The sequence below is a fragment of the Mytilus californianus genome, unplaced genomic scaffold, assembly GCF_021869535.1.
Source record: "Mytilus californianus isolate M0D057914Y unplaced genomic scaffold, xbMytCali1.0.p SCAF_5, whole genome shotgun sequence".
Lineage (NCBI taxonomy): Eukaryota > Metazoa > Mollusca > Bivalvia > Mytilida > Mytilidae > Mytilus > Mytilus californianus.
Window position 1 is genome coordinate 76,840,770 of NW_026262701.1, and position 16,230 is coordinate 76,856,999.

The 16,230-nt window shown below is 34.0% G+C and overlaps 1 protein-coding gene across 2 annotated transcripts in view; it reads right to left on the bottom strand.

The window, feature by feature from the left end:
• Positions 1 to 16,230, bottom strand: part of LOC127703079 (uncharacterized) — a 182,639-nt gene that overhangs the window by 12,265 nt on the left and 154,144 nt on the right. For both annotated transcript variants that reach the window (XM_052207485.1, XM_052207487.1), the window contains 2 exons: positions 8,735 to 9,077; positions 1,810 to 1,875 (listed from right to left, as the gene is read on the bottom strand). Coding sequence is in view for 1 of the 2 variants with exons in the window: in XM_052207487.1 (XP_052063447.1) it covers positions 1,810 to 1,875; positions 8,735 to 9,076 (408 nt within the window). In the remaining variant the exon portion in view is untranslated. The remainder of the gene's footprint in view (positions 1 to 1,809; positions 1,876 to 8,734; positions 9,078 to 16,230) is intronic.

The following is a 16,230-nucleotide window of genomic DNA, read 5'->3' on the forward strand; positions in this document are numbered from 1 at the left end:
ACCGTCAGATGATTTTGGCCATGTTGACTTTTTTATTTGTCGATCTGAACATTTTGGTTTTTAAAGTTTCTATCTATTATAGTTTCCAAGAAAAAAGTGTAAAATGCTACAAATAAGAAACATTCACCAAATAAGGTTAATAACTCCTCTAAGAAGTCGTCGATCAGTTTTGATGTAAATACGCAGTAGGTTGATCATATCACTTTGAAAACATCAGATTTTCTCTATCGGAAGCGGTATTTTAGATAAAGACAAAACTTGCATTTTACCCCTATGTTCTATGGTTAGCCAAGTCGCTCATGTTGGTTGACAGGCGGGGTTATCGGACGCATTATTTTACAGTTGATATCCCAATGATGAGTGTGGCCCAGTTTGGTTAAATTTTGCAAAGTAGTTTAAGATTTGACTATTTCTGCTAAAATCAACCAACGACGACGTTATGAGAATAAGCTCACACAAATATTAAATGAAATATATAAATGAGAAATCTATTTCAAAATGTCATTGAATCTAAGTTACAATACACGTAGGAAGCGTTCTTTACCTAAATATCAATTTCATAGTGATTGTATTCTAAAAATAGCATCCTGTAATTTAACCAATAAGATCAGTAGATGAGCATTCCTAAACACTAAAAAATACTTCGTGTATTTTGATTAGTCGTCATCGTTTGTTATCTGTGAGAATAACACACCTCCCGAAACAATGTTGAGGGGGGGGGGGGTGGGGGGGCAAGGGGTTTAACTGTTATGCTGTTTTGGGGCAATTTATTTTTTGTTATCTGTTATTCTGAAAATATATTTGCTGTTAGCTGTTATTGTCTTATTCCTTGTTAGCTGTTATAGGACTATTATTTTTTTTGTTATCTGTTATTGTGAGAATGTATTTGCTGTAAACTGTTATTGAAAATTGGAATGTTTTTTTTTTTTTTTTTTTTTTTTAAATCAAATACAATTTATTTCCAATATCCTGTTACAATTACCTTAGTAGCCCAATGTTTTCAGCTATAGTAAGAAGAGGTGATAAGGCGGCTGTTCAATGCTAGACGTTGTAGCCATAGAAGTTAAAAAATAATTAAAAGTTTGAGTCCCGGTTGAGGGGGAAGAAAAGGATCATATCTACGCCAACATTGTTAGGTTGATTTTCTAGGCTCTTTATAAAAAAAAACTGACTCCTGAAATTTCCGAATCTTAGGAAATCCAATGGACAATGTATAATTTGCAGTTTTCACTTCACATAGGCAGACATATTTAAATATAAAATCCATATTTATTGTATTCTTAAAATAGCACCCTGCAATTACATGTATACAATGAGATGCGTAGATGATCATTCATGTACACTTAAAAATACGTCATGTATTTTTATAAGTCGTCCTTGTTCAATACATAGGAGAAGGTAACACTTCCAGAAACGAAAACTAATGTTTTAATATAGGGCAGGGGATTAGGCGGCCTTGTTATATAGGTGGTGTGGCCATATAAGTTAAAAGAAAAAGTACCGGTTTCAGCCCTGGTGGGAGAAGAAGTAAATAATCAAATCTATTCTAACATTGTTAGGTTGGTTTTCTAGGCACGCATATATACTGGAGAAATGAACTAAATACAAACAGATACAACTCTCACTTTATATTTCTGTTACCTTTGGAGTAGAAAAAACAAACCTTTAAAGCTACCTTTTACACTTCGTCACTGGCTATTTTCTTTGATGTGTTTAACATATATTAATTTTTTTGGTTGTAACTATATAACATTACACTGTGAATGTTTTCTTTCAGTTTTTAAAGTAAACAAATTTTTCACCACATACCAGACATAACCAACTGGATTCTCTTTTCTTAGACATACACATCGGTAGGAAACCAGTGAGAACAAACTACAATGATACAACATGAAAATTACATCTTTAAATGCTGGTCAAATTCATTCTGTTCACTAGAAACTGAGAGAAGTAGGGCGGGGATATTTGTTGGATGAAATCCTATAATTGGAGTATAAATATCATTAGAACATATTAAGCCAAGGAGTCAAATTTGTATTTGTATCTTAATGTCTTTATGTGAATTGTTTATGGTGCAGCCTCCCGATCTGACGAATCAATCCATTTCCATCAGACATTTAGTTTGTTCTAGTGCTGAGCTGTTACACCACTGCTCTAGTTTATGGGAGGGTTGCGCACTAACATACCCGTTCAACATCGTCATATTCTATATGTTTCTGTCTCAAGTCAGGAGCCTGTAGTTCAGTGAGTGTATTTGGTTTGCTGTCTGAAATATTTGGTTTTCGTTTATTGTTTTGTCATTAATCATTTTTTCCCATTACAATTGTTTTCTACTACAGGGGGTATTTAACGACCTTGACTACCCTATGAGGCTCTTGCATGGTCGGTCAATTGTTTTTTAGTTTGTAGTGTCGTGGCTTTTTATAGCCAATTTTACGGTATGGGTTTTGGCATTATATTGACCCATAAATGCTTAAATCCACGTCGTTCAAACTTTGGAGGATAGTTGTTTCATAGACAGTAATACAACATCTCCATATTTTATACTTAATGTTATATTGTTTAAAACGGTAAACATGATTTGTTTCAGTTATACTTGTTTGTTTAATAACGATATGTCCGATTCAAAATATATAAAAATAGCGTAACACAAGGTTCAAATCTTGGGCATCTTTATTCATTTTATACATTAATGATTACCTCCTTTACATCGATCGTTCGACTCTTTATTACATTGTACTTATTATGTAGAAAAATGTAAGATACAGATGATTCTCCTTTCCAGAGTAAAGAAATGATGTGCATAATTTAAATGCAACCCTTTAAAAAAGATAAAAATATCATTGAAAACAGGTTACCACTAAGGGTGACTAGGGAATAAAAATATGGTCACTGTTTCTCTTTTTTCGACCGGCAGTAAAACCCTTGCCAAAGCTAGGCGTCCATTTGTCTGTGCGGGATGTACAAGTTTGCAGTCACGTCGGATCAGATTGGGGACGTTAAATCCGATGCCTCGTGTAAAGAGAGTGCCACGCTTTTTTTTTGCACGTTAAGAACCCTTGCAACAACACTTTGAGGGTCCGTAGTTTGCCTGTTTCAAGGCTAAATTTCTGCTATCCAATATAACCTTGTTTCCCAGTGGCAGTCGAAATTTCCAAGACCTTCATCCAGGACAGCCTCTATTACAGGACCTACCTTTTGTATTTATCATGAACGTGTTCTCGTCCTGAACATGCATGACATATTTGCCACTTGACGGTAAGTAACCGACAATCAATCAATCAATCGAAAACAGGTATGTTGAAAATTGTATGAAGTTATTGTTATTATCGAATCAAGACAGACAATTTGTTCTACTGGGGTTGATTTAGACGTCTATGTTTTTAAGTGAAAGATTGGAAACCGCAAAATGTGGAAAACTTCTTGGTTTATATATCGACAATAAATAAAATTGGATTTTAAAAATAAATAAGATGTGTCATGTTATTTCAAATTGAACTAACTTATTTCTAAACATACCAAACGTTTTAATCATTATTCTTATTTTTATGTTTTTCTATTGTTTAATTATTGTTCCACTATATGGTGTACTTCAAAGTTGAAAGAATAAACTTCATAAGTTACTTCTGAAAACAACAAGAGTAATAGAAGAAGAGGAGCGAAAGATACCAGAGGGACATTCACACTCATAGATCGAAAATAAACTGACAACGCCATGGCTAAAAAAGAAAAGACAAACAGACAAATAATAGTACAATGACAGAACATTGAAAACTAAAGACTAAGCAACACGAACCCCACCAAAACTGGGGGTGATATCAGGTGCTCAAAACGGGTTAGTAGATCCTGCTCCACATGTGGCACCCGTCGTGTTGCTTATGTTGTTACAAACTCGGTAAATAGTCTAATTCGGTAGGTCATATTCGTGAAAAGGGAACGGGATTTTAGTTACGACATAAGGAACATATCCGATATCATCTGTGAAACGGATATTTTATAACGGTGAGCCAACTCGTGATGGCGTCCGTAAAATGTACGAAGGGATGGTTTCAACTTCATAGCTTCCTTGTGAACAGCAACCCTCTATCAAGGAAATCATGATAGGAAATACAAGCCCGGGAATATCGTATCAATTGGGATATATATACTCCGTAGCATGCGCTGCTGGAATGTTGCTACATAGAAATGGAAAGTTCACAATTGGGAAGTTGAAATCATCTCTTTTGTCGTAAAGCTTTGTTTTCAACCGACCATTATTGTCAATTTCTAGATGTAAGTCAAGATATGAAGCAGACTTAACTGTATCTGTAGTATCCTTTACCTTTAGTTCGATGGGATAGATGCGTTCAACATAGTCACCAAATTTTGAATTATTTAGTGAGAGAACATCATCTATATGGCGGAAAGTAAAGTTAAAGGATATTGCTAACTTGTTTTGTTTCTTCCTAAGAAGTTCTTGCATGAAGTCAGCCTCATAAGAATAAAGGAACAAGTCGGCAAGAAGAGGGGCACAATTGGTTCCCATGGGAATGCCGATAGTTTGTTGAAAAACACGTCCTCCAAACGTAACAAATATGTTGTCAATCAAGAAATCAAGTATCTTGATAATGTCAGTTTCAGAGAATTTTTTGTTTGAATCAGAGTGAATTTTTACAAAGTAGGATTTATCCCTCCCTAAAACAAGCTGATGTTATAACGGCATCTACTACATTGTTTTTAAATAGTTTAATTGGTTAAAAAAAAAAAAAAAAACGTTTTCTATAACAGAAGGCTTTGTTTGTTCAGAAATCATTTAAGGACATTATCGGAATTTTGGGTTCTCAATGCTCAATTTTGTACTTTATTTGGCCTTTTAACTTTTTTGGTTCGAGCATCACTGATGAGTCTTTTGTAGACGAAACGCGAGTCTGGCGTACACATTTTTTATCCTGGTATATAGGAGTTTATTTACAAGAAAATTTAATTATTTTGACAATCAAAATTGTAATTCACGTTCAGCGGATGAAAAACTGTTAAACTTATCAAAGCCAACATCATTTCATTTTAAGAGAACATATACATGTTTCCAAGTATATATCTTACCTCCTGAGATAACGATTTGCAGGTATCTTTTGAAGATTTTTTTTGTTTATTTTGATTTTTTTCCTTGACAAAAGTTGCATGATAGGTGTGTTTTTATCAATACCATTCATTGTGTATATAATATTTAATGTACTTTATTAATTTCTTTTATATTATTTTCGTGAGGCCACACAGGAAGATTAATTATGACTTAGGGGGGCATCCTCTCTAAATAAATATTATTTATTTATTTATCTATTTATCAATAAATTAATTACAAGTATTGATTTATTTAACTGTAGGTTACATCTGTTCAAATCTCATAAATCGAGTACGAAGATACAAATCAAGGTAACAAAAACAAAAACTGGAGGGAGAAAACTCATCAATGATACAAGGCTGATAATGTTTTACGCTAGACGCGCATTTCGTCTCCAAAAAACTCATCAGTGACGCCCGAATCAAATAAGTTAAAAGGCTAAATAAAGTAGAGCATTGAGGGTAGAAAATTCCGAAAGATGTTGCCAAATGCAGCTAAGGTAATTTATAACTGGGGTATGAAATCCTTTTATTTCGTACGATTCAAAGTGTTGTAAACTGGAAGCGAATGTCTCCAAAAGAAGAGAGGCCGGATTCGTTGATGGGCGGGCGTCTCCTGGTATGCTTGCATGCATCGCCTGTCATGCGAATCCACACTCAGTCAAAATGTCACAATTTGGAACAGGACATAATCAGAACAAAAACCAGATCAGACGACTTTTCTGTTATTCAAAGATCTAAGACCACGACAATATGTCGCTAGTGATTTTAGACATAGACGCATCGTATCGGTCAACCAATCGTGATGGTGACCGTTAAACTTTTGAAGTCGTCCTTCCACTTACTCTATGAGAGCAGTTTTCGTGTAAGGAGCAACACCATTGTTAATGTAGTCCGTATAGTGTGAAATGCACGAGCGTAACGTTTTTATTGAGATGTGTAAACGCCTAACAATGGGACAGAGGGTAATTATATTACTGCTGAAAAACTAATAATAGAAACTGAAATTGGAATCACCAAGTTTGAAATTTTTTTTTTCTTCTTGAGCACCCTAAATTTTTTCAATCTTATATTTTCTTTGGATTATTTAGTGGACTATTGTTTTTCTTTTTGTTGTATTTCGTTTGATCAATGCGTAATTTCTCTTTCACTTTCAAATATTGCTTTAAAGCAATAATTATTATCTTTTAGCCATTTTGTACTATATGCTGAAAGTCTGGTTAAATCTTCGCAAGCGTAGAGTATGACAAAAAGGATGAACATTTCATGTTCGCTCTGTCTGTCAATTGTTTACCGATATTGTTATATAGTCCATCCAAATAATTTGCTCTTTTCATTAATGATATCCTGTCAAACCCATTTTGATGCGCCCTTGGTTGTCTAAATGTTTGTATTATAACCGCATTTTGCAGTGAGATATTTAGGATATTTATGTCAGTATCTGTTGGATTGTTTGCCTAACACAAATAACAAATTGCTGCTAAAACACACATGCAGCTGTGTTTTAATGCAAAGATGTAATCTGATCGACATTTACAAAAGAATCTCTTTCAAAACGGTAATTGAACCGTCTTAAGCTTTGAGTTATGTGTGACCTTTGGTTTATTTTGTGACTTTGAGATGGAAAACAGATGAGAGTGCTCTTCCTTGCTTTTGTATTTTTGTCAACAACTTTAGTCTACAAATTAATTCTTAAATGAAAAACATGTTCATCAAAACAGGTAAAAATACTGCTTGGGACACTTTTGACACTTCTTCAAACGCACTGGGACTACAATATAAAAAAAAATATAAACCGTTTGGTAAGTTTTGAAAATGAAGAAAATTCACCGATTGTGTCCTATTCCTGATTGTGCTAATTTGAACGTGTGTGTATTTGAATGGTGTGCGATGCATGTATATCAGGAAACGAGTAACCTGTAAATACATCCAGTCTCGGTTTTTTATACCCTGCTTTGTATCTCATTACAAACTACTCAGAGTCTGAAAAGACCATATTTTGTGCTCGACCAGTAAAGTCGAGCACAGATTTTACTTCATAAGACTCCACGTAATCTCGACATTACTTAACTGTACTTAACTGTACTCGATTTTGGTCTCGACTTTACTAAATAAGTCTAATTCAGTACTTGATAATCTGTGTAAAGTCTGAAATGATCTCGACAAATGCTCGACCAGTCTCGACTAAGTCTCGATCTGTCTCGACCAATCTTGACTAAGTCTCGACCTGTATGATCTCCACAAATGCTCGACCAGTCTCGACTCAGTTTCGACCTGTCTCGACCAAACTTGACTAAGTCTCGACCTGTCTCGACCAGTCTCGACCTGTCTCGACCAGTCTTGACCTTTAAATTTAGTCTTGAATGGTCTGAATCAGCCCATCTAACTCAATTATATATTGATCCTACAAAATTCCAGGTTATTTAGTAGTTTGATTTATTGCTGTTAAATTAAAGGATTTAAGAATAGGTAAAAAAGCTAGAATTTTCAGTTTTGATTAAATTCAGATAGTCACCTTTAATTATTTCTATAACTTTTTCAAATCAACTTGGATTTTCATTAAACTTTACAGCTATCTCAATTATATATTGATCTAACAGAATTCCAGGTTTTTTGGTCGTTTAGGGTATTGCTGTCAAATTTAAGGATTTAATTAATAGGTAGAAAAAAGCTAGAATATTCAGTTAACACTAAATTCCGATAGTAAGATCAATATATAATTGAGATAACCCTATAGGTTTATGAAAATTCAACTTTATTAGGAAAAGTTATGAAAAATTAAAGGTGACTGTCTGAATTTAGTCCGAGTTGAAAATTCTAGCTTTTTACCTATTAAATAAATCCTTAAATTTGACAGCAGTAAATCAAACTTCCAAACAACCTAGCATTCTCTAAGCTCAATGTATAATTGAGATAGCTGTAAAGTTTTATGAAAATCTAAGTTGATTTGAAAAATTTATAGAAATAATTAAAAAAAAAAAAAATAAGTTACTATCTGAATTTAAACAAAATTGAACATTCTAGCTTTTCTACCTATTAATAAAATCCTTTCATTTGACAAAAATGAATCAAACTACCAAATAACCTGGAATCTTGTAAGATCAATATACAATTGAGTTAGATGGGCTGATTCAGACCAGTCTAGACTAAAATTTAAAAAAAAATGACTGGTTGAGACAGGTCGAGACTAGTCGAGACTGAGTCAAGACTAGTCGAGACAGGTCGAGACTTAGTCAAGACTGATCGAGACAGGTCGAGACTGAGTCGAGACTGGTTGAGTATTTGTCGAGACCATTTCAGACTTTACCAAGATTATCTAATACTGAATCAGACTTATTAAGTAAAATCGAGTACAGTTAAGTACAGTTAAGTACTTTCGAGATTACGTCGAGTCTTATTAAGTAAAATCTGTGCTCGACTTAACTGGTCGAGCACAAAATATGGTCTTTTCAGACTCTGAACTGTTTGTAGTGTCTTCTAAATACATTTTGTGTAGATAAATGTGATTTGAACATTGGTAACCAATGTTGCCTCTAACTGTAATGAAAAAGGGGACAAAACAAAACAATACTCTTAGGCAGGGTGAGTATAAAGAAAGTTGTTTTCAATTAATCAATAAACAATACCCACTTACCCATCCAGAACATATCAAACATGATAAGTCAAAACTAAATAGCAGATTACTGTTTCTGTATGAATAGCACCTGTTGAAATATGAAGGATCATAATCGTAACTGTGTTGATACTGTTGATACTTGCAGTCGTCAAGCTTGTGCATTCCAATGGTATCCATAACGACTCCAATCAAGCTGAGAATGCCTATCAGTACACCTAATCCAATTTGTATTCCACCTAACACCTTGAATGTCCTGACTGGAAATACGTGTTGATTTCTATTTTCTGTAAGCGGTGGTTGATTTGTTGTTTCTTGAATCATCAATGGAGCTATGCCAGGGTTGTTTAGGGATGTTGACATACTGAAATATTCGTAACCATATAATTTATGATGAACTATTTAGAAAAGAGAGGTAAGATGCCGATAAAGTACATCTATAAGAGATGGGGTGATTTCATACCGTTAACCGGCAAAGTAGCTACATGTAATGATATATCTCTTTATATTTGCGAACAGTATTACATGTATGTTTTATACGGTTTCAATCCTTATTTGTTTTGTCGTCTGTATTTCTGATAGTAATGAAACTAGTGGACATGAGGGTTGTAATGCCCATGTCATGATGTTTCTATTTTCATTTAATATAAATAAATGTATATATTATTGCAGACCGCACAGTAATCACATGATAACTAGAATTATGTTATATGTTTACATGTATGTATATGTACCTATTCAAAAGGGCAATCTAGCTCTTCAGTTGTACATTTCTTTTGCTGATCTCAGATCTTCAATGATATGTATCATTAAATTTCACTGACGCTTTATTAAATAACTTATGTTTAATGTTTTATAATACAAAACGTTAAACTTGCATATAATTGTAAATTATAGTAAACTGGGGGTGAATTGAATTAAAATTATAGTTATTTCCTGTTTGATAAAGTTTGTCTTTATTTCAATGTATCTGTTAAGATGTAGACATTATTGTTCCTTTAATAATTAATTAAGTACAAAATGTTCGACCAAATTTACCATGTTATACAAGAAACAAACACTGGATATATAATCCTTCAGATACTATATTTATTATCGTTTTCATAACAGTTTTGGTATTTAAATCCATTAATTCATGCATTTCAGGTAACCATCCAATTTAAAAAGCTTACTGGTATAAGTAATGAAAAGGCACACTATAAAGGAGAAGTTATGATAAGGCCACCGTATTCATGTTGTTGGTTATTGGATTTCGAAAATCAAACAGTACTTCGGATGTTCATAAGAGTGGCATTAGTCTGTCAAACATCAATATTTATACTTTTAAATGATGTCTTGACTATTTGCATTAGGGTTTCAAACTTCTTGAATTTAGCAAAAAAACTCTTTAAACTGCAAACAAATATATAATTTTGAGATCTTGTCATTTATATTTAGATATGACCAGAGAGATATTTTGCAACGATATGCTTTTTTAAAATTGTGTTGTACCAAGTAAGGAATATGACAGTTGTTTTCCAATCGTTTGATGTGTTTGAGTTTTTTTTTTTGCCAATTAATAAAGGGCTTTTCGGATTGAATTTTCCTTGGAGTTCGGTGTTATTGTAATTTACTCTTTTTTAATCTTTGTTGACTATTATAGTTAATTCCCGTTTAATGAACTTTTTGTCTTTATGTCAATGTATCTGTTATGATGTAAACATCATTTTTCCTTTTACAGCTAGTTAAGTACAAAATGTTCTATTAAATTTCAAGTAACCAACAAATTAAAAAGCTTACTGGTATAAGTAATGAAAAGGCACATTTATAATTTTATTTGTGTAATTGTATTAATCTTTGCATGTACTGATTAATCAACGCTCCTATAGATATGTTTGTTTTGTGTTGCTTTTTATAGGCACTTATATTCCTTTGATTTTTGTTTAATCCAAATATTGAATAAACCCATAGCAATTACCAAATTCACATTTTAGTTTTAATTATTTACATTCTATGATGGTGAAGTGCGAACAAAAATGTATAAACAGAGTATTCAAAAAGTAGTTCCAAAATAATAGCAAAAGCCATTCTTCATCAATTACATTCCTTTTAGGTGACATATTTTTTTGGGGGATTTTTTGTTTGTCCTGAATTGTTTCGTGAATGATATCAATATAAATAAAAAGAGATATGGGGTGTGCGTCGATGAGATGACCGACGACAAAACAAAATCAAAATACACCTAGCTAGAGACAAAATACAGGCTTCAACAATAGACAGGCGTCTTTACAGTATGTGAATTGTTTACTCTCCCTGAGTATTTGATTGATTGTTGCTTGTTCAACGACAGGTTGTAAATATTTCAGGCATATTTAGAACGAGACCAATGGACCATTTTCATGTTACCGACTTTTGACTCCGGATTTTAATTTTTTCGACAGGGTATCTTCATTGTGGTAGGGCATCCTGGTACTCGATCAAGTAAGGGCGATTTAAAGAAGTAAAATCAAGTTACATGTACGATCCGTACAATTTAGGGGGAAAATTAACTGTTTCATGTTTTCTATACACGACAAAGTCATTGGAAAAACAAAATGCACCAATTGTATGTTTAATTTTACTTCTTTTGGTTGCTCCTACTTGACCGGGTACCAGGATGTCCTACCACTGAGTAGGTAACCTGTCGAAAATTTAAAAAATCCGGAGCGAAAAGTTGGTATTATGAAAATAGTCTATTTACAACAGTGAACCAACTTAGCGGTAGTTCGATCGGTTAAAGGGCGGGAAATTTGGACTGCCACTGAAAAATAGGATTTTAGGTAGGGGCAGACATTTTGCCTTATAACAGGCCATCTATTACCCCTGTGCGAGTTGTTGAAATTTTTTTAGCGAACAGGTAGCATGTCACTCTCCCTACACGAGGCATTGGATTAAACATACCCATTTCGCCCACACATGGCTGCGTATATATAGTAAATGACTGAATAATAGCCAACGATAAATCTTACGGGGCGATGGATCATATAATTATGATACAGTACACTACAAAATATAATATATAACAAGTCTAAAAGGGTACAACATCACCAAAAAATAATAATAAAATGAACAAATGTTAAATATTTTGGATAACTGATATCCTTCATCAGTATGATCACGATGGAAAATGAATCATATCAATCTAGTCTGATTATAAAACTTTAACAATCTTGAAATTTATACAATAAAACAGTCAAAACTGAACATCATAGAGACGCTTGTTCATGACGTAGCTTATGTAGCTATTTACAACAGAGACTACAAAGATATGCTTCAACATCCCAAATAGATAGCAGTTTGATAATGATTAAAACGATAATAATAAATTTTGACTAAGGTTAAATAATTGAACGTGACTGCCTACTTATGCATCCCTCCCAAATGAATAGAACCCTGTAATTTAAACTGGTATATTTAAAAAATTCTTAAAAACTGTACGGAAGCCTGGGTTACTGGAAACAAGTGATGGCAGGAAAATGAGTGACTCATTCTATGTTTTTTTTTCATTTATGCCCGCTGGGAAAACTGTCCTGAGCTTTCTTATCCAAAACCTTTCTCGAGCGAAACTGTCGGCCCTTGACCAATACTCGTTGTGGTCTATGATTGTAATGGTAAGGTTTTTGGGATCAGCTTGGGCGTGCCTAGGTGAACTCAAATGACGACTTCCGGGGAGGTCGGGCTTGCAGGTGTAGTCACGTCGATAGCCATTCATGCGTTTGTTGAATAACTGTTCTGTCTCGCCAACGCACTACATATATATATATATATATATATATATATATATATATATATATATATAAGTGCCTATAAATAGCAGCACATGACATACAAATCTATGGGAGTGTGGATTAATCAGTACAGAGATTAATTCAATTACACAAATAAAATTATAGATTGCCTAACAATGTAATTTTAACACACTAGTTAGTATGTAAATATAAGAATGTTTAAAATATTTACAAAATGATAAAAATAAACGCAATATTTCGCTAGACTAACTAGCTTTATCAAGCGTGCATCTATCCAGGTGAAATCGGATGTAGATGATAAGAAACTTTTGCAGCTCAATGTATATGTTGCACTTGAATTTAGCTGCCTTGAAAATAATACATAATATGGATGAAGTTCAAGATTTTTACAAAATTGGTAGTTGAAGTTAGCAACGTCCATTGGCCAATATTACAGGATAAAAAGGACGATGCTGTGTACTTAATTATTCTTTATCTTTCCTGTATCTTTTCTCATCTTTTTCGTTAAGACCATCAGGTTCTAAAGTGTGGAGTTGGTGGATCCAAAAATTTTCTCTTCTCCTTCTCGCCGTGGTGTCCCACTCAGTGTTGACTTCTATGATTTGGAAAGTAACATTATCAAAAGAATGTTTCGTTGAACGAAGATGTCTTGTGAGAGGACAGTTTTTGTTAGTTTTGTACCATGAACGATGGTTATTGAGCCGAATATTAAATTTGTCCATTGTTTCTCCCACATACTGAATGCCACAAGTGTCACATGTTAATATATAAATTGAGTTCTCCGTTTTACAGTTGGAATTTGAGTAGATGGTATAATTTTGTTTAGTAACGGAGCTGATGAAAGAACTGCTTGTATTGGCAGCTTTACAACACAAGCAGTTCCTTCGACCACATTGTTTGTAGCAACCGGGAGATGGAGTAGGCTGCTTTGCTAATACAGATGTCACTAATTTGTCACGGATGTTTTTAGGTCTTCTGAAGGCCATGACTGGTGGTGAGGAAAATACTTTTTTAAGATTTGAATCATTTTCTATAATTTTCCAGTGCTTCTGAACAATGGAAGACACATTTTTAAAATCAGGATGGTAAGTGAGTACAAGGGGTGTTCTGTTAGCTGCTTTATTCTTATCTTTGTACTCTAGAAGTTCTTGGCGACTAGTTTTGTTTGCTCTTTCGAAAGCGCTATCAATGATGTTGTTATTGTATCCTCGAACAACTAGATGTTTACGTAGTTGTCCAAGTCTAGCATTTTGCGTATTTTCAGTAGAGCATATTCTCTTGATTCGCAATGCCTGGCTGAATGGGATGCCACGGGAGCAGTGTTTAGGATGGCAACTTTTAGGAGAAAGGAATTGATGTTTGTCCGTTTGTTTGATATGAAGGTCCGTTATAATGGTTCCGTTCTTGATGTAACTCGTAGTGTCGAGGAAGTTTATTTTCTCCATAGATGATTCATATGTAAATTTTATTGAATGGTGGAAAGAGTTACAGTGTCCTAGAAATTCATTAAGATGTTCTTGTGAATCTGTCCATTTGAAATCAATATCGTCAATGAATCGGAACCATGATAAGGGCTGGTATGGAGCACTAGCCAAGAGGCGTTTTTCAAGTTGGCCCATAAATATGTTGGCATATGACGGGGCCATTTTTGTGCCCATACTAGTACCGTCTATCTGGAGATAATGTTTTTCATTGAAAGAGAAGTTGTTGTTCTCTAGCACTAGTTTCAGAAGTGTAACAAGGCACTCAGTTGGAGGATTTTTTTCACTACGAGTGTTCCATACCTCTTCACACGCTGCTATTCCTTCGTCTTGTGGAATGTTGGTATATAAAGAAGACACGTCCATGGATGCAAGTATAGTATTGCTTGGTAGAGGATTGAGGCTTTCCATTTTCTTTAGATAATCAGTCGTATCTTGGATGTAAGAGGATAGTTCTTCCACATGAGGTCTTAGATGATGGTCTACAAATTCTGATATCTTTTCAGTTGGATGACTATTTGCTGAAACAATTGGTCGACCTGGATTGCCCGTTTTATGTATTTTAGGCAACATATAGAATCTTCCGGCCTTTGCTTCGTTCTCAAGAGGTCGGAGATAATCAAAGGTGTCATTGTCTATATGCTTTTTGTCGAACATCTCTTGAAGGATGGTGTTGATCCTTCGAATAGTATTTAGTGTTGGATCTGTGGTTAATTGTTTATAAAAAATCGAGTTTGAAAGTTGGCGATTTCCCTCTGCTATGTAATCTGTTTTATTCATGACAACCACAGCGCCCCCTTTGTCGGCAGGTTTTATTACGACATCCTCTTGATCTTTTAACGCTTTCAAAGCAATGCTTTCTGACTTGGATAAATTATAATTTCTTGTATTTGTTATACAGGACTTTATATCAGACCTCACGTAGTTAATGAATGACTCCAAGTTATCATTTTTACTCTTAGGTGGTTTCCATGAACTTTTTTTCTTAAATTTTGGGATGGGCGTGACTTCTTCATTGGTGTCAGTATCTGAATCTGTTAATCCAGCTTCTTCAAGGTTTTTCTTGCCCCTATTGTAGAAAAAATCTTTCAAGCGTAAACGTCTAGCGAATTGGTCTAAGTCCTCGTCTAGCTGAAAGTTATTTACATTTGATGGGATAGGACAGAAGTTTAAACCTTTACTTAAAAGAGATTCTTCAGCACGTGTAAGTTCTTTAGATGACAAATTTACAACAATGCTTTCAGTTTTTTGTTTCCGTCTTTTGAATTTTCTTTTTCTAGGGACCTTATGGTTTGTTGTATTGATATCATTCATATCCTGATTTAAATAGACAGTGTGAATTTTATCTCTTTGAAATTTATTCCTTTGTTTTTCTTTGTGTTTGGATAGTTCAATTTTTTCAATATCTGCGAGGCGACGTTTAATTATTGGTAAATCGTCACGTGAAATGTTACTATTGTTGATAATATCTGATATTTCATTTACAATTTGTTTGTAATGTGTGGTTGTAAAGGAAAGTAACAGTTGAAGTAGCTGGATTGAACAGTTAAACAGAATTTCATTCCAACGGCTCATGAATCTTTTGGATTTATGTCCCGGTGCCTGGGGACTCACTTTGATGTTTAAACCTTTTGGTACAGTTCTACTTTGAATATATTTTTTTAAGTTTGATAAATGATGTTCAGTTTGTAGTTTCTTTTTAGTTAAAGATCTTAAGAGTAAAAATGATAACTTGGAGTCATTCATTAACTACGTGAGGTCTGATATAAAGTCCTGTATAACAAATACAAGAAATTATAATTTATCCAAGTCAGAAAGCATTGCTTTGAAAGCGTTAAAAGATCAAGAGGATATCGTAATAAAACCTGCCGACAAAGGGGGCGCTGTGGTTGTCATGAATAAAACAGATTACATAGCAGAGGGAAATCGCCAACTTTCAAACTCGATTTTTTATAAACAATTAACCACAGATCCAACACTAAATACTATTCGAAGGATCAACACCATCCTTCAAGAGATGTTCGACAAAAAGCATATAGACAATGACACCTTTGATTATCTCCGACCTCTTGAGAACGAAGCAAAGGCCGGAAGATTCTATATGTTCCCTAAAATACATAAAACGGGCAATCCAGGTCGACCAATTGTTTCAGCAAATAGTCATCCAACTGAAAAGATATCAGAATTTGTAGACCATCATCTAAGACCTCATGTGGAAGAACTACCCTCTTACATCCAAGATACGACTGATTATCTAAAGAAAATGGAA